This window comes from Pristiophorus japonicus, chromosome 13 (assembly GCF_044704955.1).
Source record: "Pristiophorus japonicus isolate sPriJap1 chromosome 13, sPriJap1.hap1, whole genome shotgun sequence".
NCBI lineage: Eukaryota > Metazoa > Chordata > Chondrichthyes > Pristiophoridae > Pristiophorus > Pristiophorus japonicus.
Window position 1 is genome coordinate 55257942 of NC_091989.1, and position 22327 is coordinate 55280268.

General features: G+C 47.4%; 2 protein-coding genes across 9 annotated transcripts in view; one reads left to right on the top strand and one right to left on the bottom strand.

Annotated features, from left to right (window-relative positions):
* LOC139278573 (regulator of DNA class I crossover intermediates 1) overlaps positions 1–17846 on the bottom strand; it is an 83707-nt gene extending 65861 nt beyond the window's left edge. For 2 of the 5 annotated variants that reach the window (XM_070897493.1, XM_070897492.1), the window contains exons 1-3: positions 17802–17846; positions 12886–12925; positions 2454–2595 (exon numbers count right to left, since the gene is read on the bottom strand). In XM_070897493.1, coding sequence (XP_070753594.1) covers positions 2454–2595; positions 12886–12925; positions 17802–17824 — 205 coding nt within the window. In that variant the 5' untranslated portion in view covers positions 17825–17846. Of the gene's footprint in view, positions 1–2453; positions 2596–8541; positions 8712–8749; positions 8936–12885; positions 12926–17801 lie in introns of those variants that run through there. The other 3 variants (XM_070897497.1, XM_070897494.1, XM_070897495.1) reach the window with 2 other exon arrangements.
* A 75-nt stretch (positions 17847–17921) lies between these two features.
* The window catches only part of LOC139278577 (ATP-binding cassette sub-family D member 2), a 165167-nt gene continuing 160761 nt past the window's right edge, over positions 17922–22327 (top strand). Inside the window, exons 1-2 of one of the 4 annotated variants that reach the window (XM_070897503.1) lie at positions 17922–17996; positions 18851–18880. Coding sequence is in view for 2 of the 4 variants with exons in the window: in XM_070897501.1 (XP_070753602.1) it covers positions 17931–17996; positions 18851–18880 (96 nt within the window). In the remaining 2 variants the exon portion in view is untranslated. The other 3 variants (XM_070897501.1, XM_070897504.1, XM_070897502.1) reach the window with 3 other exon arrangements.

The following is a 22327-nucleotide window of genomic DNA, read 5'->3' on the forward strand; positions in this document are numbered from 1 at the left end:
CCTTGAGGGTGTCCTTGAAGCATTTTCTCTGCCCACCTGGGACTCATTTACTGTGTCGGAGCTCCGAGTAGAGTGCTTCCTTGGGAGTCTAGTATCGGGCATACGAATGATGTGGCCTGTCCATCGGAGCTGATCGAACGTTGTCAATGATTCGATGTTGAGGATGTTGGCCTGCACGAGAACACTAACATTGGTGCACCTATCCTGCCAATGGATTTGCAGGATCTTCCTGAGGCAATGTTGATTGTACTTCTCCAGTGCTTTGATGTGCCTGCTGTATACAGTTCATGTCTCAGAAACATATATGAGAACAGAAGTACTGCTCTGTAGACCATGAGCTTTGTGCCGGTTTTAAGGTTCTGGTCTTCAAACACTATTCTTTAGGTGACCAAAGGCTGCACTGACACACTGAAGGCGGTGTTGGACCTTGTCATTGATGTCTGCCCTTGCTGACAGTAGGCTCCCGAGGTATGGAAAATGGTCTACGTTGTCCAAGGCCTCATTATGGATTTTGATAAAGGGGGTGCAGTGCTGTATGGCAGGGACAGGTTGATACAGCACCTTTGTTTTATGGATGTTTAGAATAAGACCCATACTCTCGTTGAATGTGTTGACGATGGTTTGGAGTGAGCACAAACGCAAGCGTCATCTGCATATTCTAATTCGATGACAGAGGATGGCATGACCTTGGATCTGGTCTGAAGGCGACAGAGGTTGAACAGTTTCCCGTTTTTTATAGGTTATCTCTACTCCAGTGGGAAGCTTGCTGATGGTGAGATGTAGCATTGCAGCAAGGAAGATCGAGAAGAGCATTGGTGCAATGACACAGCCTTGCTTTACCCCGGTCCATACATGAATTGGCTTTGTGCTGGATCCATTGGTCAGGATCACGGCTTGCGTGTTATCATGAAGCAAGCAGAGTATGGTGAAAATGTTTGTGGATGACCGAATTTGAAGAGTACACTCCATAATCCCTCACGGTTGACAGTGTCAAAGGCCTTTGTCAGGTCAAAGAAGGCCACATATAGCGGTCAGTGTTGTTCCCTATATTTCTCTTGAATTTGTCGCTCGGTGAAGAGCATGTCCATTGTGCCCCTTAGTGGGCGGAATCTGCATTGCGACTCTGGAAGGAGCTCTTCTGCCATAGGGAGAAGACGATTGAGGAGGATTCTTGTGATAAATTTCCCTGTGGTAGACAGCAGGGAAATTTCACAATTGGACTTATCTCCTTTCTTGAAGATGGACACAACTGCGGCATCTTTGAGATCCCCTGGCATAATCTCCTCCTTCCAAGTAAGAGAAATTACCTCATGTATTCACACCAATAGTGCTTTTCCACCATGTTTTAGTGCTTCGGCGGGTATTCCATCCGCTCCTGAGGCCTTGTTGTTCCTCAGTTGTTGAATGGCCTTTTTAACCTCATGTAGGGTTGGGGTTGTACTGAGATGATGGCAAGTAGCATGCTGTGGGATGGTGTCGAGTATGCTCACGTCGAAGAGAGTCTCGGTTAAGAAGATCTTCAAAGTGCTCCTTTCAGCGAGCAATGACTGCCTTGATAAGATACATTTCAAAGCACACTAAATGTTTTGATGTGCCCTCACACATTAAGTAAAATTGGTAACATTAACACATTTCAAGGCCAGGAATCCACAATTAACATAGAAGAATGTTAAAATAAAAAGGAATTACTGCAAATGCTTATAATCTGAAACAAAAATCTGAAAATATTGGAAATACACAGGTCAGACAGCATAATGTGTTATGAATTTGTATCTGCACTATATAGCTTCTTGAATTCAATGGAGTTGTTCACTCCTCTAAGTGGTATCAGCATCTTAGTTTTATGAGAGTTGACTCACACAGCCCTAACTTTCTTATAGAGTAGGATACCCAGGGCAGTAACAATAGTACCTCCTTGTGATCTGAACTGGATATTCATGTCTTTCACATTGGTGTTTCTTCCATTTCTTCGAAGCAATACGATCAAATACTTGGTGAGAGGTTGGATATGAAACTAAACACTGACAGTCTGCTTTGCAAACTGTGCTTTTATAATTTGAATAGTGTTGAGAATGTGGAACTTGAGGCAAATAGCAAAGATGCATTTAACGGGGAGCTGGATAAGTACGAGGCAGAAAGTAATAGGGCGAGATAAAATAAGCTGGCAGGAGGCTCATGTGGAGCATAAACATTGGATACACCTGTTGGGCCAAATGACCTATTTCTGTGCTTTAAAATTCTATGTAATCTATTCAAAGAAGCTGCCTTAGAATTAAGCATATTTTCTAAACTGTAATTTGGTTTACTAAATGTTTGATTTTGTTTAATCCTTAAAAATCTATCCTAAATTGCAAATACACAGCAGCAAAGCTTAAAGAAATGAATTGTATCTATCTTACTCATTGAACATATCTCTCATTTGTGGAAAAGTAAAGTGTCTGTACTTTTCTTACCAGTATATTCCTTCTTTGCAGCTATTCGGTTAACAATATGCAGAGTAAGGAGATCCCAGCTAACCGCAGAATTCCGTTGAGGTGACAATGGTGGCCCTAATAGTTTCAATTTGGATTTAAGCTTCTTCTTCTCAAAAAACTCCTTTAAAAATTTTTAAAAAGGTAATTAGCAGATTCATACAAAACACCAAACGTAAAAAAAAGTCCATTTAATGTTTGAGAACATGTTGATGCTCACAAAGCTGTCTGATGAAATTACACAAACTAGGGCTGTATTACCTGGAATTTAGAAACATAGAAACATTGGGCACAAGTTTCCGCCCTCTAAGAACGGCACACCTCCATAAGGTGCGTCGATTTTCTGGAATAAAAAGGGCACCGAAGACTTACCTTGTGATTCTGCGAGCTCCTCAGAACGTCTTCGTGCTCGGCGTGGGGTCGGGAGCGGATCCAGGTCCCTGCGCTGAAAAGAGTGCCGGGACCTCTGCACATGCGCGCTAGAGTGTGTGCGCATGTGCAGTAGCTCCTCGCCCCCGAGGCTGCGTGGGAGGGGTCCGAAGCACGCCGCCCCTAGCCCTGGCCGAATGGGCTTCCTGGGCGAAGATCGGACTCGGGTCTCCCGCCCTCCCTTCTGATCATCTCCCGCTCTGCTTCCCCCCCCCCCATCCCGCCCGCCTCCCTCTCTCCCAGCTCCCGCTTCCCCCCCCCCCCTCCTGTTCAGCCATTCCCCCTCCTCCTCCCTCCCTCCACGTCATTGGTGGGGCCTGCCCGCCTGGCATCTTGCTGGGGGTGGGCCCCGCCCAAAGTCTTCGGCACGGCCAGGCATCTGAGTCGGCGGCGGGGGGGCATGTTCAGCCTCCCCCTCCTCACCCCGTCCCCCCGCCTCTCCTCCCTCGCTTTCCCTCCTTCCCCCTCCTCTTCCCCCTCGCTATCCCTCCCTCTCCCCTCCTCTTCCCCTCCTCCTCTTCCCCTCCCATCTTCCCTCTCCCTCCCTCTCGCTTCTCTCCCTCCCTCCCTCTCTCTCCCTCCTACCCCCTCTCTCCCTCCCCTCCCTACCCCCCTCTCCCTCCCCTCCAACCCCCACTCCACCCTCTCCCGCTCGCTTCCCCTCTCCCTCGCCCGCTCGTTCCCCCCTCTCCCTCGCCCGCTCGCTCCCCCCTCTCCCTCGCCCGCTCGCTCCCCTCCTCTCCCTCCCCCCCCCCCTCGCTGTCAGAAACACAGAGACACTGATAGAGAGAGAGAGACTGACACTGGGGGGGGGGGGGCCCATCCCAGCATGCTGTTGGAGGGCTCCCGGTGTTGCAGTCGGTGAGTAGAAATGTAATTTTTTATTTATTGATTGTTTTTTTATTTTTTTTATTGATTTTAATTTTTTTGGTTGATTTATTGATTTATTTATCATTTATTATTAATGATGGCTCTTTATTTGTAAAAGTGAAGTGTTTAATGTTTGTAAACCCCCCTTCCCACCCATCTCTTGTTCCCTACGCTTGATTTATAAGTGTAGACAAGGTTTTTCTGAGTGTACAAAAATCTACACTTTCTCCATTCTAAGTTAGTTTGGAGTAAATTTTCGCTGCCTAAACTTGCAAAACAGGCATAAGTGGCTGTACACGCCCCCTTTTGAAAAAAAATCTGTTCTAAAATGAAACTATTCTAACTCACTCAAACTGGAGCAAACTAAATGCCGAGAATTGCAATTTCTAAGATGCTCCATTCTATATTAGTTGTTCCAAAAAAATAGGAGCAAATCAGGCCATAACTTGAGCCCATCGAAACATAGAAAATAGGTGCAGGAGTAGGCCATTCGGCCCTTCAAACCTCAATAAGATCATGGGTGATTGTTCACTTCAGTACCCCTTTCCTGCTTTCTCTCCATACCTCTTGATCCCATTAGCCATAAGGGCCATATCTAACTCTCTCTTGAATATATCCAATGAGCTGGCATCAACAACTCTCTGTGGTAGGGAAATCCATAGGCTAACAACGCTGAGTGAAGAAGTTTCTCCTCATCTCAGTCCTAAATGGATTACCCCTTATCCTTAGACTATGACCCCTGGTTCTGGACTTCCCCATCATCGGGAACATTCTTCCTGCATCTAACCTGTCCAGTCCCCTCCGAATTGTATATGTTTCTATGAGATCCCCTCTCATCCTTCTAAATTCCAGTGAATACAGGCCCAGTCGATCCAGTCTCTTCTCCTATGTCAGTCCTGCCCTCCCAGGAATCAGTCTCGTGAACCTTCACTGCACTCCCTCAATAGCAAGAACGTCCTTCCTCAGATTCGGAGACCACAATATTCGAGGTAAGGCCTCACCAAGGCCCTGTACAACTGCAGTAAAACCTCCCTGCTCCTATACTCAAATCCCCTCGCTATGAAGGCCAACATACCATTTGCCTTCTTCACCGCCTGCTGTACCTGCATGCCAACTTTCAATATCTGATGTACCATGACACCCAGTTCTCATTGCACCTCCCCTTTTCCTAATCTGCCACCATTCAGATAATATTCTGCGTTCGTGTTTTTGCCACCAAAGTGGATAACCTCACATTTATCCACATTATACTGCATCTGCCATGCAATTGCCCACTCACCTAACCTGTCCGAGTCACCCTGCAGCCTCTTAGCATCCTCCTCACAGCTCACACCAGCTTAGTGTCATCTGCAAACTTGGAGATATTACATTCAATTCCTTCATCTAGATCATTAATGTATATTGTAAATAGCTGGGGTCCCAGCACTGAGCCCTGCGGCACCCCACTAGTCACTGCCTGCCATTCTGAAAAGGACCCATTTATCCCGACTCTCTGCTTCCTGTCTGCCAACCGGTTCTCTATCCACGTCAGTACATTACCCCCAATACTATGTGCTTTAATTTTGCACACCAATCTCTTGTGTGGGACCTTGCCAAAAGCCTTTTGAAAGTCCAAATACACCACATCCACTGGTTCTCCCTTGTCCACTCTACCAGTTACATCCTCAAAAAATTTGAAAAGATTTGTCAAGCATGATTTCCCTTTCTGACTTGGACCGATCCTGTCACTGCTTTCCAAATGCGCTGCTATTTCATCTTTGATAATTGATTCCAATATTTTCCCCACTACTGATGTCAGGCTAACCGGTCTATAATTACCCATTTTCTCTCTCCCTCCTTTCTTAAAAAGTGGTGTTACGTTAACTACCCTCCAGTCCATAGGAACTGGTCCAGAGTTGATAGACTGTTGGAAAATGATCACCAATGCATCCACTATTTCTAGGGCCACTTCCTTCAGTACTCTGGGATGCAGACTATCAGGCCCCGGGGATTTATCGGCCTTCAATCCCATCAATTTCCCGAACACAATTTCTCGCCTAATAAGGATTTCCTTCAGTTCCTCTTGCACACTAGACCCTTGGTCCCCTAGTATTTCCAGAAGGTTATTTGTGTCTTCCTTCATGAAGACGAACCAAAGTATTTGTTCAACTGGTCTGCCATTTCATTGTTCCCCATTATAAATTCACCTGAATCTGACTGCAAGGGACCTATGTTTTTGCAGTCAGTTTTTATGTTCCCAGCAAGCTTCCTCTCATACTCTATTTTCCCCCTCCTAATTAAACTCTTTGTTCTCCTCTGCTGAATTATAAAATTCTCCCAGTCCTCAGGTTATGGTTTAGACAGTTATGGAGTGATTTAGACGGTTATGGAGTGATTTCATCAAAGTTTTCAAGATATTAAGGAAAACTAATAGGGTAGATAGAGAGAAACTTTTTCCACTGGTTGAAGAGTCTAGTACTAGGAGACATAATCGGTAAATCAGAATTCGGCCTTTCAGGAATAAAGTTAGGAAACACTTCTACATGCAGTGTCATAGAAGTTTAGAATCATAGTCATAGAATGATTACAGCGCAGAAGGGGGCCATTCGGCCTGTCGAGGCCATGCTGGCTCTCTGCAAGAGCACTTCTGCGAGTTCCACTCCCCTGCCCTTTCCCCAAAGCCCTGCAATTTTTTTCCCTTTAGGTATTTAGCGAATTCCCTTTTGAAAGCCACAATTGAGTCTGCCTCCACCATCCTTTCAGGCAGTGCATTCCAGATCCTAACCATTTGCTGCGTAAAAAAGTTTTTCATCATGTCGCCTTTGGTTTTTCTGCCAATCACCTTAAATCTGATTCTTTACCCTTCCGCCAATGGGAACAGTTTCTCTCTATCTATGTCTAGGCTTTTGATAAGGTCCCACATGGCACACTGGTCACGAAAATAAAAGCCCATTGGATCCAAGGCAAAGTGGCAAGTTGGATCCAAAATTGGCTCAGAGGCAGGAAGCAAAGGGTAATGGTTGATGGGTATTTTTGTGACTGGAATGCTGTTTCCAGTGGGGTTCTGCAGTGCTCAGTACTAGATCCCTTGCTTTTTGTGGTATATCTCAATGATTAGGGGTATGATTATGAAGTTTGCAGATGATACAAAAATTGGCCGTGTGATTGATAATGAAGAAGAAAGCTGTAGAATGCAGAAATATATCAATGGACTGGTCAAGTGGGCAGAACAGTGGCAAATGGAACTCAATCCTGATAAGTGTGAGATAATGCATTTGGGGAGGGCTGGCAAGGAAAGGGAATACACATTAAATGGTAGGACACTGAAGTGTAGTGGAAAAGAGGGACCTCGGAGTGCATGTCCACAGATCCCTGAAAGTGGCAGGACAGGTAGATAAGGTGGTTACGAAGGCATACTGGACACTTGCCTTTGTTGTTTGGTGAACCCACCTCTACCTTGCAAAGGCTGACGCCAACTCTCGGACACCTCCTCCTACCTCCCCATGGACCATGACTCCATACCCGAACATCAAGCCATCATTTCCCAGACCTCTGCAGAGCTTCCCTCCACAGCCGCCAACCTCATAGTTCCCCAACCCGCTTCTACCTTCTTCCCAAGATCCACAAACAGGACTACCCTGGTAGACTCATTGTTTCAGCCTGTTCTTGCCCACAGAACTGATTTCTTTCTATCTCGACTCTATTTTTCTCCCCTTGTCCTGTCTCTTCCCACCTACGTCCACGACTCGTCCAACGCCCTCTGCCACTCTAAGTTTCCAGTTTCCTGACTGTAACTGTCTCCTTTTCACTGTGGATGTTCAACCCCTCTATACCTCCATCCCCCACCAGGACGGCCTGAGGGCACTCCGCTTCTTCCTTGAACAGAGGTCCAACCGGTCTCCATCCACCACTACCCTCCTCCACCTGGTTGAACTTGCTCTCACGTTGAACAACTTCTCCTTTGACTCCACGCACTTCCTCCAAATTAAAGGTGTTGCTCTGGGAAGCCACATGAGTCCTAGCTATGCCTGCCTTTTCGTGGGATATGTGGAACATTTTTTGTTCCAGTTCTACTCAGGTCCCCTCCCTCACCTTTTTTTCCAGTACATTGCTTCCAATTTCCACCCTTCCCTCACCTTCACGGTCCATCTCCGACTCTTCCCTGCCTCGACTTCTCTGTCACCATTTCTGGGAATAGGCCATTGACAAACATCCACTGACTCCCACAGCAACATCGACTACACTTCCTCTCACCCTGCTTTGTGTAAGGACTCTATTCCATTCTCCCAGTTTCTCCGTATTCGTCGCATCTGTTCTAACGACACCACCTTCCATACTAATGCGTCGGATATGTCTTCCTTTTTCCTCAACCGACGATTCCCCTCTACCGTGGTTGACCTGGCCGTCAACCATGTCCTTTCCATTTCCCGCACTTCTGCTCTCACCCCTTCCCCTCCCTCCCAGAACCACGATAGGGTTCCCCTTGTCCTCACCTTTCACCCCACCAGCCTTTAGATTGAACTGATCATCCTCCGCCATTTACACCACCTCCAGAGTGATCCCACCACCAAACATGTCTTCCCCACCCCACTCCTTTCTGCATTGCGAAAGGATAGTTCCCTCCGAGACATCCTGGTCCACTCCTCAATCACCCCAACATCCCTTTCCCACAGCACCTTCCCTTGCAAGCGCAAGAGATGCAACACCTGCCCATTTACCTCCTCCCTCCCGACTGTCCAGGACCCCAAACACTCCTTCCAGGTAAAACAGGCAATTTACTTGTACTTCTTACAATTTAGTATACTGTATTCACTGCTCACGATGTGGTCTCTACTTTGGGGTGACCAAACACAGATTGGATGACTGCTTTCCGTTCAGTCCATAAGCTTGACCCCGAGTTTCTGGCCGCCTGTCACTTTAATTCTCCGCTCCACTCCCATTCTGACCTCGGCCTCTTACATTGTTTCAACGAAAATCAACATAGGATTGAGGAACAGCACCTCATCTTTCGATTAGGCACTTCGCAGTCTTCTGGAGTCAACATCGAGTTCAACAATTTCAGACCATAACCTCTGCGCCTATTTTTTCACATGGCAGTTATGTTTCTGCCATTCCTATTTACACCTGTTCTAGACTCATCTTTTGTTTCTTTTCTGGTCCCATTGCCATCTCCTTTTGCTTTGTACTTTCATTTAATCTTTTCTGCTTTCCACCCTATCACAGACCTTCCCTTTTGTTCTTTCCTCCCCGCCCCCTTTTCCCTGCCTTGCACCTGCTTAAAACCTGTTACATCTCTAACTTTTTTCAGTTCTGACGAAAGGTCATCAACTTGAAACAACTGTTTCTCTCTCCACTGATACCTGACTTACTGAGCATTTCCAGCATTTTCTGTTTCTATCATGATTACTACTCCATTTAAGTCAATTTACTTAAGAATCAGAACCCCCCCCACCCCGCCCCAACCCCAGTAAATATGCCAACATTTTAAAACATACTTAGGTGTGCAGACGGTGATAAAAAAACAAAATGAGGGTACATAAATAATTCTAACCATTTACTGTTGCCAGACCACAAGTGCAGTTTTGAAGCGATGGACCCAGTCTTCACTGCAACTTTGGGCACCTACTAATGTAATAGGAAATGGCGCTGATAAAGGCATAGAAACAGTTTCTGGATGCTTTTGGAACATAAAGGTTTACTCCAGGACTCCTAGATGGGAGTCTTTCTCAATGGCAAAGTGCAATAGAGTAGTTTTGTGGTGCCATAGCTCCTTCAAAAAAAGCAACGTCACTTTACTTTATGCGGCTGGGCACTGAATGATGTAGTTCTTTCACCTTTGAGAACTGCATTTGACTCAAGAGGTGTCATCTTTCAGAGAAGGTGGTAAACTGAGGCCCAAATTGCAAGGTCAGAAGGATGTAAAAGATCCCACGTCACTATTCCAAGAAGACAAAGGAGTGCTCTTTGTGTCCTTTGTCCAACATTCCACACTCAGCCAATACAGATTGAACTTATTTTATCCGGCATCCTCAGGACCTGGCCTGTGCCGGATAAGGGATTTTGCCAGATGAGGGGAGGTCATGTTAAATTGGATGGTACAGGTACTGAGCAAGGGGATATCAGGGCTGGCTGGCTTGGGGCTGGGAGTGCAGCAGAGGGATCGTGGGGGAGGGGGTGGATCGCGGGGTCAGGCCAGCGATTGCGGGAGTCGGCAGCGAGGAAGAACTTCAATTTGTTTATGTCGGAGTTCTATGCATGTGTCACCTGGTGGCCAGGAAAGGTGCCGGACGAGGGATGGTGCCAGGCGTCCCGGATAAGGGAGGTTCAACCTGTACCACCAAAAGCAGATCCAGTCACTCATTCACTTGCTATTCATGGGATCTTGCAATGTGCAACTTGGCTGTTACATTTGCTGATATAACGGTGGCTGCACTCAAGTAATCCATTAGTTGTAAAGCTGTTAAGGTGCTACATAAATGCAAGTTCTTTTCTTGTTCTTCATCCTTTATCACCTAATCTTCGTTTCATCCCTCTGTCTTTCCTTTTCTCTTTTCTGTGCTTGTCTTTTCTTCCATAATGCCTTCTTTCTTCTGGCTCTTCTACTATGTTCCTTGTATCCTTACCATGTATGCTGTCTTTCACTTTTTCATTGTATATGTTCTTTTCGTTGCTGTCTTCCTTCTTTCTCAGTCCCAGCAGTTATATAGTTGTGCACAAAAAAACTGCCATGAAATAAATACATTCAGAATCCAAGCAGCTGCTGTTGTGTGGCAACACTTAGTTCTGTACATTCTAGAAAGACTTGCAACTGCATTAGGTAATTGTGAAGAAGATTACCCAATTTCGCACCTCAGGGCACCATTCACAGCAGCAGGTGGGAAGGAGGCTCAAGTGCAAGCTATCGACAGGACCTGGAACCTCATGGAGAAGAAAACAGTGTACAAAGGAATCTGGCAAGGAAATAGTACCCACCTTTACTGTGCAACTTGTCGAGAGTGCAAACATTGCTTGCCACAAAGTCCTGCATGTTCCACAGGTATTCCTCACCCATACCATGCGCTTGCATAACTTTACAGCTTATTCCTTGCATACTGATGCTCAAGGATGGCACACTGCCAACAGGTAATGTAGAATCAGAAACATTGCCATTCACACCTTTCAAAGCCCCAACATCTCAAGTGATGCACTGTCACTTTACGACATACAGGTAGGTGAGCTTTAAACTGTGCATGTCTGTTACTGTGCTTGTGGTCAACTTTCATCCTCTCAAGATGACTTTTCTGCTGCGAGAACCAAATGTCAACTTGAGGGTTCAATCCCAACCTGGAGAGCGGCCTCCTTCGTCAAATCTCCTGTGACACGCTGTAGAAGATCCGTTGGGACCATCCTACCTGACAATTAGTGGATCTGTGCCACCAGCCTCAGGTACAAGCAGACATCAGATATCCTTCCGATGAATGCTCTGGAAATCTTCTTTGCCCTCCAGCTCCCAGAAGGCAAGAGGAATGAAAGTGCTCCAAAATCAATCTACTAAATGAAAGCCACAAGATCAAAATTTTAAATAAAATTATACCTACCAATCCTGTTATGTATGTAAACACTACCCAAGTGTAAGACCCAAGGGTCACCTGCACACCCTGGGCAAGCGAAGGGAGACTACCATGCTGCTTCCTCACTCTGGAGTTACAATAAAGAGACCAAGGTCACAACAGTTTGAGCTGAAGATGTACAGTCTTGGAGTTATTATAAATGTAACAAATCCAAAGATGATGCAATTTTAAGAGGTGCAGCAATATAATTCCTGTCATCATCATCATCATCATCATAGGCAGTCCCTTGAAATCGAGGAAGACTTGCTTCCATTCTAAAAGTGAGTTGTTAGGTGACTGAACAATCCAATACACGAATTACAGTCTCTGTCGCAGGTGGGACAGACAGTCGTTGAAGGGAAGTGTGGGTGGGACTGGTTTGCCACACCCTACTTCCGCTGCCTGCTTTTGATTTCTGCATGCTCTCGGCGATGAGACTCGAGGTGCTCAGCGCCCTCCTGGATGCACTTCCTCTACTTAGGGCAGTCTTTGGCCAGGGACTCCCAGGTATCGGTGGGAATGTTGCATTTTATCAAGGAGGCTTTGAGGGTATCCTTGAAATGTTTCCTCTGCCCACCTTGGGCTCGCTGCCCCTGGAGGAGTTCAGAGTAGAGCGCTTGCTTTGGGAGTCTTGTGACAGGTATGCGAACAATGTGGCCCGCCCAGCAGAGCTGGTCAAGTGTGGTCAGTGCTTCGATGCTGGGGATGTTGGCCTGATTGAGGACGCTAATGTTGGTGCGTCCGTTCTCCCAGGTGATTTGCAGGATCTTGCGGAGGCATCATTGGTGGTATTTCTACAGTGATTTGAGGTGTCTACTGCATATGGTCCATGTCTCTGAGCCATACAAAGAATAGATGGTGGGTGGAGAAAGCACAGGAGATTCAGCAGCTGCCCAACAGCCATGATGTGTGAGGATTCTTCACCGCAGTCAAGGCCACCTGCAGCCCAAGCACCCAAGGCCCCACCCCACTGCTGGTCAAGAACCGGGAGACACTCATCAAGGACACCGAGGCAGTCAGGACCCGCTGGAAGGAGCACTTCGAAGATCTCCTTAACCGAGACTCTGCCTTTGATTAATTTCTGTGGCTGTGCACTGACAGGCTTGACCTGTGCTCCAACATTGTTGGCACACCTGGACATAGCAAATTAATACAATTTTAGAAGACAGGACACAGTTTGCAGAACACTCCAAACACATGTGATGAGGCCTACCTGAAGGAGCACAAACATATTTGCCCCTCGATGTAGATCCAACACAAAACCTGGTGCAGGTGCAGAACCAGCACAGGAATCTAACTCCTAATTTTCTGCTCCTGCTATATGGGGTTTGTGCCTGCACTATCTGCATAAGGGAGTACAAGATCAGGCCATAGCTATCTACTAATCCCCAAGCAACCTTCTCTACAGTTTAGAGAAGATTTCCCCACTGTGCCAGGACTGCATTTTGGGAAATTGTGCATCTCTAGTCTGCAACTTTGCAATTAATCATTTTAATGTGCCCAGGCGTAAAAAATGGAAACAGCCCTTATATTCCATTGGCTCTTACCTTTTGCTGCCTTTTCTGCTGCTTCAGCTTGATTCTGTTTCTATGTAAAATAAAGAATATAATGACATTACTTCCAGTGAATTCTGATGTTAATCATTTCACCAACAGGGAGAAACTCTCACCCCACTAGCTAATGTAAACTTTGAAGTACTTTTGAAGTTTATGCACTCATGTAATATAGGAAACACAGCAGCCAAATTTCACACAGCAAGGTCCCACAAACAGCAATGAAATAAATGACCAGATCATCCGTTTCAGGTGTTGGTTGAGGGATAAATGTTGGCCAGGACACCGGAGGGAACTTCCCTGGTCTTCTTTGAAATAGTGCCATGGGATCTTTTGCACGAAGCTGAGGGGGCAGACAGGGCCTTGTTGAGGACAACATTCGTTGAGTATATTCAAGGCTAAGATCGATAGGTTTTTGGACTCTTTAGGGAATCAAGGGATATGGTGAATCAAGTGGGAAGTGGAGTTGAGGTTGAAGATCAGTAATGACCTTATTCAATGGTGGAGCAGGCTCAAGGGGCAGATTGGCCTATTTCTACTCCTATTTCTTATGTTCTGATTCATGTCAGATTCCAGTCTAGATTGGGGTACCCGATGAGTTTCCCAAAGGTTGAAACAGAATTCTGGTGCAGCTGTAGCTCTTTAGCTTTTTTTCTTTTGCAATAAGATCAGAGACAGAAAATTGTTGCACAGTACCCACAAAGAACCCTGCCATTCAGTGATGCAACTGTGGAGTTGATTTTTCTAGAAGTAGCTAAGGAAGGTATGCCTTGTTTAGCAATGAAGAATACCCTTACCACCCGAAGGGATTCAGACAACCTTAGGATTGTAAGCCCATACAGCAGCACGGCAAACATTCTAGCTGCAACTTAAAACTGGAACTTCTATCTGTAAAGATCTGCCCAGAAAGCAAGCTTGCAACAAAACCTAGCGTTAAAAGCATGAAGACACCTGGATGTCACTTTAATCTGCTTTTCAAACTTCCAACATCTCAATGCCAATTCTCTGCATACAGAACAGGGCAGCACACAGTGGCAGGAAACAAGTTTCCATGGCAGGGTGGAGGGCCTGGAAACTTTTTGCTCTTAAGTATACTCTTGATATGCTAGGGATTGAGAGCCTAGAGGGAGTGGAAGAGGGTGAAAGCAAAGGACTCTCCCAATGTCAGGTCTAATACCATCTTTTTTCTGTCATTCCTTTTCTGCGAACTGAGGCACGCTCACACATGCAATGACTTGAGGACTATGCCAATACACATTTTCATCAGTACAATCTGAAGTTATGTTTTTCGAGCCAGCATTCTAATACATGCTTTTCTTCTGTTTCTAAGGGAGACCTCGCCACCTCCGCACCAAGCCAGAGGTGCTGTCTTGTGTCTTGTGGGACACAAGACAGCACCTCACATCAAGCATGTCACATGTGCCATAATCAACACGCCCGCACAGTGGGAGTTAGATAGTCATTGAGGACAGAGCACTTGGTGAATCACAAAACATAAGTGAACAGGAACATGTGGTAGTGGCTATGATGGTTGAAGAGTCAGCTTGACCCATCCTCAGTTTTACAACCCTGGGATTCATGGGGCCTGCTTATAAAAGGTTGCTATCTGATCATTTTCACTATTTAAGGTGCTAATGTGCTCAAAAGTGGTGCTGCTAAAATTTATTATAGAGAATAACTGCAGAAATTATTTCTCAGGGATAGAATTAAAAAGTAATGAAGTTTATGTTAAACTTGTATCGGATCCACCCCCTCCCCACCCATCATTCCCTCTCCCCACCCACCCATCATACCCCACCCCACCCACCATTCATACCCTCCCCCCACCCACCCTTCATACCCTCCCAAACCCTCTCCCAAACCTCCACCCACCCTTCATACCCTTCCTCCCATGCAGTACTCTGTTTTTTACTAGGGACAGCAGATGGTCCAAGTCCTAATCTGACAGGTGATTTACCATTTTCAAACGCTTCCATGACCATCAACAAGTCTGCGGGCTGCGCCACCATCAACAAGTTTGCAGGCTGCACCATTTCCACCCCCGTGATGGGCAATGGTAGCCGACTGAGAGCATCCGCACAGTTCTCGGTGCCTAGCCTGTGGCGGATGGTATAGTTATATGCTGATAGCGCGAATGCCCACCTTTGTATCCGGGTTGAGGCATTAGTATTTATCCCCATGTTTTCAGCGAACAGGGATATGAGGGGCTTGTGATCGGTTTCCAACTCAAATTTAAGGCCAAACAGGTACTGATGCATTTTCTTTACCCCGAACACACACGCTAATGCCTCTTTCTCAATCATGCTGTAGGCTCTCTCGGCCTGAGACAAGCTCCTGGAGGCGTAGGTGACAGGTTGCAACTTCCACGCAACGTTAGCTGGTTGTAAAGGAGTTAGATGTAGTCCTTACTACTAGGGGGATCAAGGGGTATGGCGAGAAAGCAGGAATGGGGTACTGAAGTTGCATGTTCAGCCATGAACTCATTGAATGGCGGTGCAGGCTCGAAGGGCCGAATGGCCTACTCCTGCACCTATTTTCTATGTTTCTAACCCCCACCATTCATATCCTCCCAAACTCCCACCATTCATACCCTCCCACCCCCTCCCTGCCCCCACCATTCATATCCTCCCACCCACTACACCATTCACACCCTCCCACCCACCCCACATTCCCGCCCCCGTTCATACCCTCCCACCCACCTCACCCTTCATTCCCTCTCCCTCCCCCCCACCCTCTTCAATCCCTTCCGCAACCCTTTTATACCTTCCCCCTCCCCACACATTCCCTTCTTCCAACCTTTATTCACTCCCCCCCACCCTTCATTCCCTCTCCCCACCCAACCTTCATTCCCTTTCCCCACCCAACCTTCATTCCCTTCCCCCACCATTCCTCCCCCCCCCCCCCAGCAGATTGGAAAACTACAAATGTAACGCCCCTATTTAAAAAAGGAGGCAGACAAATAGCAGGAATCTATAGACCAGTTAGCCTAACTTCTGTGGTTAGGAAAATGTTGGAGTCCATATTTAAAGAAGCAGTATCAGGACATTTGGAAAAGCAAAATTCAGTCAGGCAGAGTCAGCATGGATTTATGAAGGGGAAGTCATGTTTGACAAATTTGCTGGAATTCTTTGAGGATGTAACGAACAGGGTTGATGAAGGGGAACAAGTGGATGTGGTGCATTTGGACTTCCAGAAGGCACTTGACAAGGTGCCACATAAAAGGTTACTGCACAAGATAAAAGTTCACGGGGTGGGGGGTAACATCATAGCATGGATAGAGGATTGGCTAACTAACAGAAAACAGAGAGTCGGGATAAATGGTTCATTCTCTGGTTGGCAACCAGTAACTAGTGGGATGCCGCAGGGATCAGTGCTGGGTCCCCAACTATTTACAATCTATATTAACGACTTGGAAGAAGTGTAACGTAGCCAAGTTTGCTGATGATACAAAGATGGGAGGAAAAGCAATGTGTGAGGAGGACACAAAAAATCTGAAAAAAGACATAGAAAGGCTAACTGAGTGGGCAAAAATTTGGCAGATGCAGTATAATGTTGGAAAGTGTGAGGTCATGCACTTTAGCAGAAAAAAATCAAAGAGCAAGTTATTATTTAAATGGAGAAAGATTGCAAAGTGCTGCAGTACAGCAGGACCTGGGGTACTTGTACATGAAACACAAAAGGTTAGTAGGCAGGTACAGCAAGTGATCAGGAAGGCCAATGGAATCTTGGTCTTTATTGCAAAGGGGATGGAGTATAAAAGCAGGGAAGTCTTGCTACAGCTATACAGGGTATTGGTGAGGCTTCATCTGGAATACTGCCTGCAGTTTTGGTTTCCATATTAACGAAAGGATATACTTGCTTTGGAGGCAGTTCAGAGAAGGTTCACTCGGTTGATTCCGGAGATGAGGGGATTGACTTATGAGGAAAGGTTAAGTAGGTTGGGCCTCTACTCATTGGAATTCAGAAGAATGAGAGCCAATCTTATCGGAAGATTATGAGGGGGCTTAACCAGGTGGATGCAGAGAGGATGATTCCACTGATGGGGGAGACTAGAACTAGGGAGCATAATCTTAGAATTTTTTCTCTGAGGGTTGTAAATCTGTGGAATTCGCTGCATCAGAGAGCTGTGGAAGCTGGGACATTGAATAAATTTAAGACAGAAATAGACAGTTTCTTAACCGATAAGGAGTTACGGGGAGCAGGCAGATAAGTAGAGCTGAGTCCATGATCAGATCAGCCATGATCTTATTGAATGGCGGGGCAGGCTCGAGGGAGCGTATGGCCTACTCTTGCTCCGATTTTTTATGTTCTTATTCCTTCCCCCGCAACTTTAATTCCCTCCCATCCCATCCTTCATTCCCTCCCCCCGCACCCACACCCACACCCTTCATTTGCTCCCGCCACCCTCCCCATCCCCAACCATCATTCCCATCCTCTCCAATCCCTCCCCCCCACCACCCACCCTTCAGTCGTCCCCCCGCAACCTACCCTTCATTCCCCTCCCCAACCCTTCAATCCCTCCCTCCCTCCACACCCTTCAATCCCTCCCACCCCCCACCCACCCACTCTTCAATCCCTCCCCCCACACCACCATCCTTCATTCTCCCCCGCCCACACCAGCACCCTCCATCCCTTCATTCCCTCCCTCACTCACCACCCTTCATTCCCTCACTGCCCCCCCCCACACTTCCTTCATTCCCTTTGCTGCCCCCCCCCCCATCGCCACCCTTCATTCCCCCCTACACACACACACACACACCATTCCCTTCTCTCCCCCTCCCATCACACATACGCCTTTTCATTCCCTCCCTGTTACTGCTCTGCTTGCCTGCTGCCCTTTATTCCTTTCTCACATTCCCCCTTTTCGCAATTGCACATCTACCCCAGGCAACGACGAGTCGACAACTCACCGAACGCCTCCGACCCAATTCATGGTCGCACCTCCAATTCCCGCTTTCGGCGCAAAGGCGCGTGAAATCTCGCGAGAATCTCTTCAGAGCCGCAAGTGCACCGAAAAGCATTGTGGGAACAGGCGATTGATGCTGAAAGGCGCGAGGGCAGAGCCTGGGGCTGCAGCGGAGGGGATGGACCCTCACCTGGGACAGGTAAAGCCATGGATTCCTCACTGTGGGACAGGTAAGGCCATGGATTCCTCACTGTGGGACAGGTAAGGCCATGCCCCCCCCCTTCACTGTGGGACAGGTAAGGCCATGGATTCCTCACTGTGGGACAGGTAAGGCCATGGATTCCTCACTGTGGGACAGGTAAGGCCATGCCCCCCCCCCTTCACTGTGGGACAGGTAAGGCCATGGATTCCTCACTGTGGGACAGGTAAGGCCATGCCCCCCCCCCTTCACTGTGGGACAGGTAAGGCCATGGGCCTCCCCCCCCTTCACTGTGGGACAGGTAAGGCCAACCACCCCCCCCACCCCCCCACTGTGGGACAGGTAAGGCCATGGGCCCCCCCCCCTCACTGTGGGACAGGTAAGGCCATGGGCCCCCCCCCCTCACTGTGGGACAGGTAAGGCCATGGGCCCCCCCCCCTCACTGTGGGACAGGTAAGGCCATGGGCCCCCCCCCTCACTGTGGGACAGGTAAGGCCTTGGCCCCCCCCCTCACCGTGGGACAGGTAAGGCCAACTCCCCCCCCCCCCCTCACTGTGGGACAGGTAAGGCCATGGCCCCCCCCCTCACTGTGGGACAGGTAAGGAAATTTAAATCTATACCAGGCCGAGATTTTGCCAGTGCTCGGAGGGTGGATTTGGAGGCAGGTCAGCTGTTAAAATCTAAAAGATTGACAGCAGGGTGGTATCCTGCTCTAAACCCATCTCCTTGTATGTTTCTCAAGTGCCAGGTCTGCCTGTGCTTTGCAGATCAGGCAATTGAAATACTTGAGAAGATGTTTAAATGTAGTTCAGCAGCTTTTTACCAGCTATTAACCAATTTTCCAACTTTTTCAGGAGGCTCCCATCGCTTGGGGATCACATAAGGTAAATACGTTGGGTTTTCAGTGACTTAATTGCTTTGAATAGGTGACAACTGCAAAAGTGGTATAAAAGCTACCATTTCACAGCTGTTCACTTTCCAATGCAGGAGTTGGAATATCATTCTCAGCTTTAGGAAGGATGGAAGTGTTTGGAGTATACTCTATCCAGTGTCATCTCCTTGGAGCAACCTCTCTCACCATTGACAGATCGCTTCTGTCATCTTAACTTCAGCTGCCATCTATTCCATCAGCATCGGTGCCCTTGGAAAAAATCTCACCGTAGTCCTCAGAATCCCATCACAATCAACCACATCACTAACATCACCAGGCACACCAGCAACAACACCAACTTCTCCACAATCGCTTGATGCTGCACATGGCACAGGGCATTAGCACTTAACCACATTGCTGCCCAGGAAACCAGGGATGACTTCACCACGGCCGGATTTACTTCACTTAAAGCTGTACACCCTGGCTGGCCCATGATGTGCCAAGTTGGCACCACCCCACACCAGCACCATAAAGCATCCCTACAATGCCCAAACCATTCCTTTCACACATCACCTTTGCGGGGGTACCATTATGTTTGACCATTCACCACAACTCACTAAGCCACTTCCAAAGGTGCACACAAATCTGTGCAAGAAGGCACAGTTTTGAAAATAAAGATTTCAATGTTTGACAACACTTTTAACAGAAATGTTACATGAATATTGGCTAAAAGACCCAAGTGCCTATCCTATGTATATTGTTAGTTGATATGATTGCACTAGGATGAGGGTGAGATCAATGAGATGGGAAACTGATCATGTAAGTAGTTAGAGAGGGATGGATGGAGGTGCAAGGTAAGTTCATGTGAGTAAGGATGTGCAGGGGTAGGGAAGGCAGTGATGGGGTTGTGATGAGTGGCACAGCAGGATGAGGTTGAGTGTGGCTTTGCAATAACATTTGTGATCTACTGAGATCATTCAAAGGTTTGCGCCACTGCAGCCTGTCCTCCTGACGACATTCTTGCTTGTGCCCTCCTGTACAATGCGCAACCAGGATGCGTTGGAGTCCTGGGGGGGGGGGGGTCTCTTCTGCCCATTGGAAGGGAAGAGAACCTCCCTGCGTGCTGACTTTCTCCATAAGCATATGGAGGGAGTCGTGGGAGAGCCTTTGTGCAGTGCTTGTCACCTCAATGCTGCAGCACAACTGTCAAAATGAATGTGGGCATGGTTCCTTTTAAGGAAACCGGCTGATGACACATCATATGATATCATCAGACCCACTTCCTTTTAATTGGCCGGGAGCCTTGTAGGCTGGGCTTAACAAGCCCAATCAAGGTAAAATCACTTCAACAGAGTGGGCTGTAACCAGCAGCGGGGTTCCAATCTGCACCCGAAGTCGCCCGCCTCTCTCCTGACCCCAGTAGGAAAAATCGTGGGTCAGATAAGGAAAGTTAACCCAATACCACTCAAAGTGGGACAGGTGAGGATATTTAACCCAAATATCTCACTGTTGGACAAGTAAGGTAATCAATCCGAACACCTGATTCTGGTACAGGTAAGGAAATTAATCCCAACTCCACTAAATGTGATACAGGTAAGAAATTTTAACCCAATTATCTCTCTCTGTGGCAAAAGCAAAATACTGCGGATGCTGGAATCTGAAATAAAAACAGAGAATGCTGGAAATCTCAGCGGGTCAGGCAGCATCTGTGGCGAGAAAAACAGAGTTAATGCTTTGGGTCGACGACCCTTCGTCAGAACTGCCGAATATTCGAAAAGAGCACATTCTTAAGCACCTGAAAGGGGGAGGGGAAGAAAGAACAAAAGGGAAGGTCTGTGATAGGGTGGAAGACAGGAGAGATTGGAGAGACAAAGGGGATGATGGGCCGAATTGAAATGGTAATGATAGAGGTGAGGAAAAGGTTAATCTGGATAGGGTGTGAATGGCATAGTAATGACCAGCTGCCATTATAGACAAAGAGGGGGGAAAAAAGAAGCAAGAAGAAAAAAAACATAAGATGGGGGAGGGAAAGGGAGCCAAAGATGGCCAGAGGTTATGCTCTGAAATTGTTGAACTTGATGTTGAGTCCAGAAGGCTGCAAAGTGTCTAAACGAAAGATGAGGTGCTGTTCCTCGAGCTTGCGTTGAGCTTCATTGGAACAGTGGAGGAGTCCGAGGACGGAGATAATTAGAGTGGGAATGGAGTGGAGAATTAAAGTGACAGGCGACCGGAAGCTCAGGGTCACACTTACGGACTGAACGGAGGTGTTCAGCAGAGCGGCCACCCAATCTACGCTTGCTCTCCCCAATGTAGAGGTGATCACATCGTGAGCAGCGAATACAGTACACTAAATTGAAAGAAGTACAAGTGAATCGCTGTTTCATCTGGAAGGAGTATTTGGGGCCCTGGATAGTGAGAAGGGAGGAGGTAAAAGGGCAGGTGTTCCATCTCCTGCACTTGCGCGAGAAGGTGCCGTGGGAAGGGGAGCGGCTGATGGGTGTGACTGCGGAATGGACCAGGGTGTCGCGGAGGGAGTGGTCCTTTCGGAATGCTGAGGGGAGGGGAAGATGTGATTGGTGGTGGGATCACGTTGGAGGTGGCAGAAATGGCGGAGGATGATCCATTGAATGTGGAGGCTGGTGGGGTGAAAGGTGAGGACAAGGGGAACCCTGTCGTTCTGAGAGGGAGAGGAAGGAGTGAGAGTAGAGGTGTGGGAAATAGAACGGACACGGTCGAGGGCCATGTCTCTCTCATCTCTCCTGCCTTCCTCCCTATCACAGACCTTCCCTTTTGATCTTTCTTCCCCACCCCTTTTCAGTGCTTAAGAATGTGCTCTTTTCGAACATTCGACAGTTCTGACGAAGGGTCTTCGACCCCAAACGTTAACTCTGTTTTTCTTTCCAGAGATGCTGCCTGACCCGCTGAGATTTCCAGCATTCTCTGTTTTTATATTCCTCACTGTGGGACAAGTAAGGAAATAAAACTGAATACCCCTTGCTGTGGAGAAGGTATGGAAATGAGATGGGAAATGTGAACATTTAAAAGCCACTATTCTGATCACACTTTTCAAACATTTAGACATTTTGCAGCTTAAATTTTGGAGAATTAGTGAATTCGTACTTATATTCATGGAAATTGCTATCTGTAAGTGTGCTGCAGAGCCAGTGCAGCCTTCGAACGCCTGAGGAAAAGAGTGTTTAACGATCAGTCCCTCAAAACGGTCACCAAGCTCATGGTCGACAGGGCTGTAGTAATACCCGCCCTCCTTTATGGCTCAGAGACGTAGACCATGTACAGTAGACACCAAGTCCCTGGAGAAATACCACCAGCAATGTCTCCGCAAGATCCTGCAAATCTCCTGGGAGGACAGACGCATAAACGTTAGCGTCCTCATCCAGGCCAACATCCCCAGCTTTGAAGCACTGACCACACTTGATCAGCTCCACTGGGCAGGCCACAT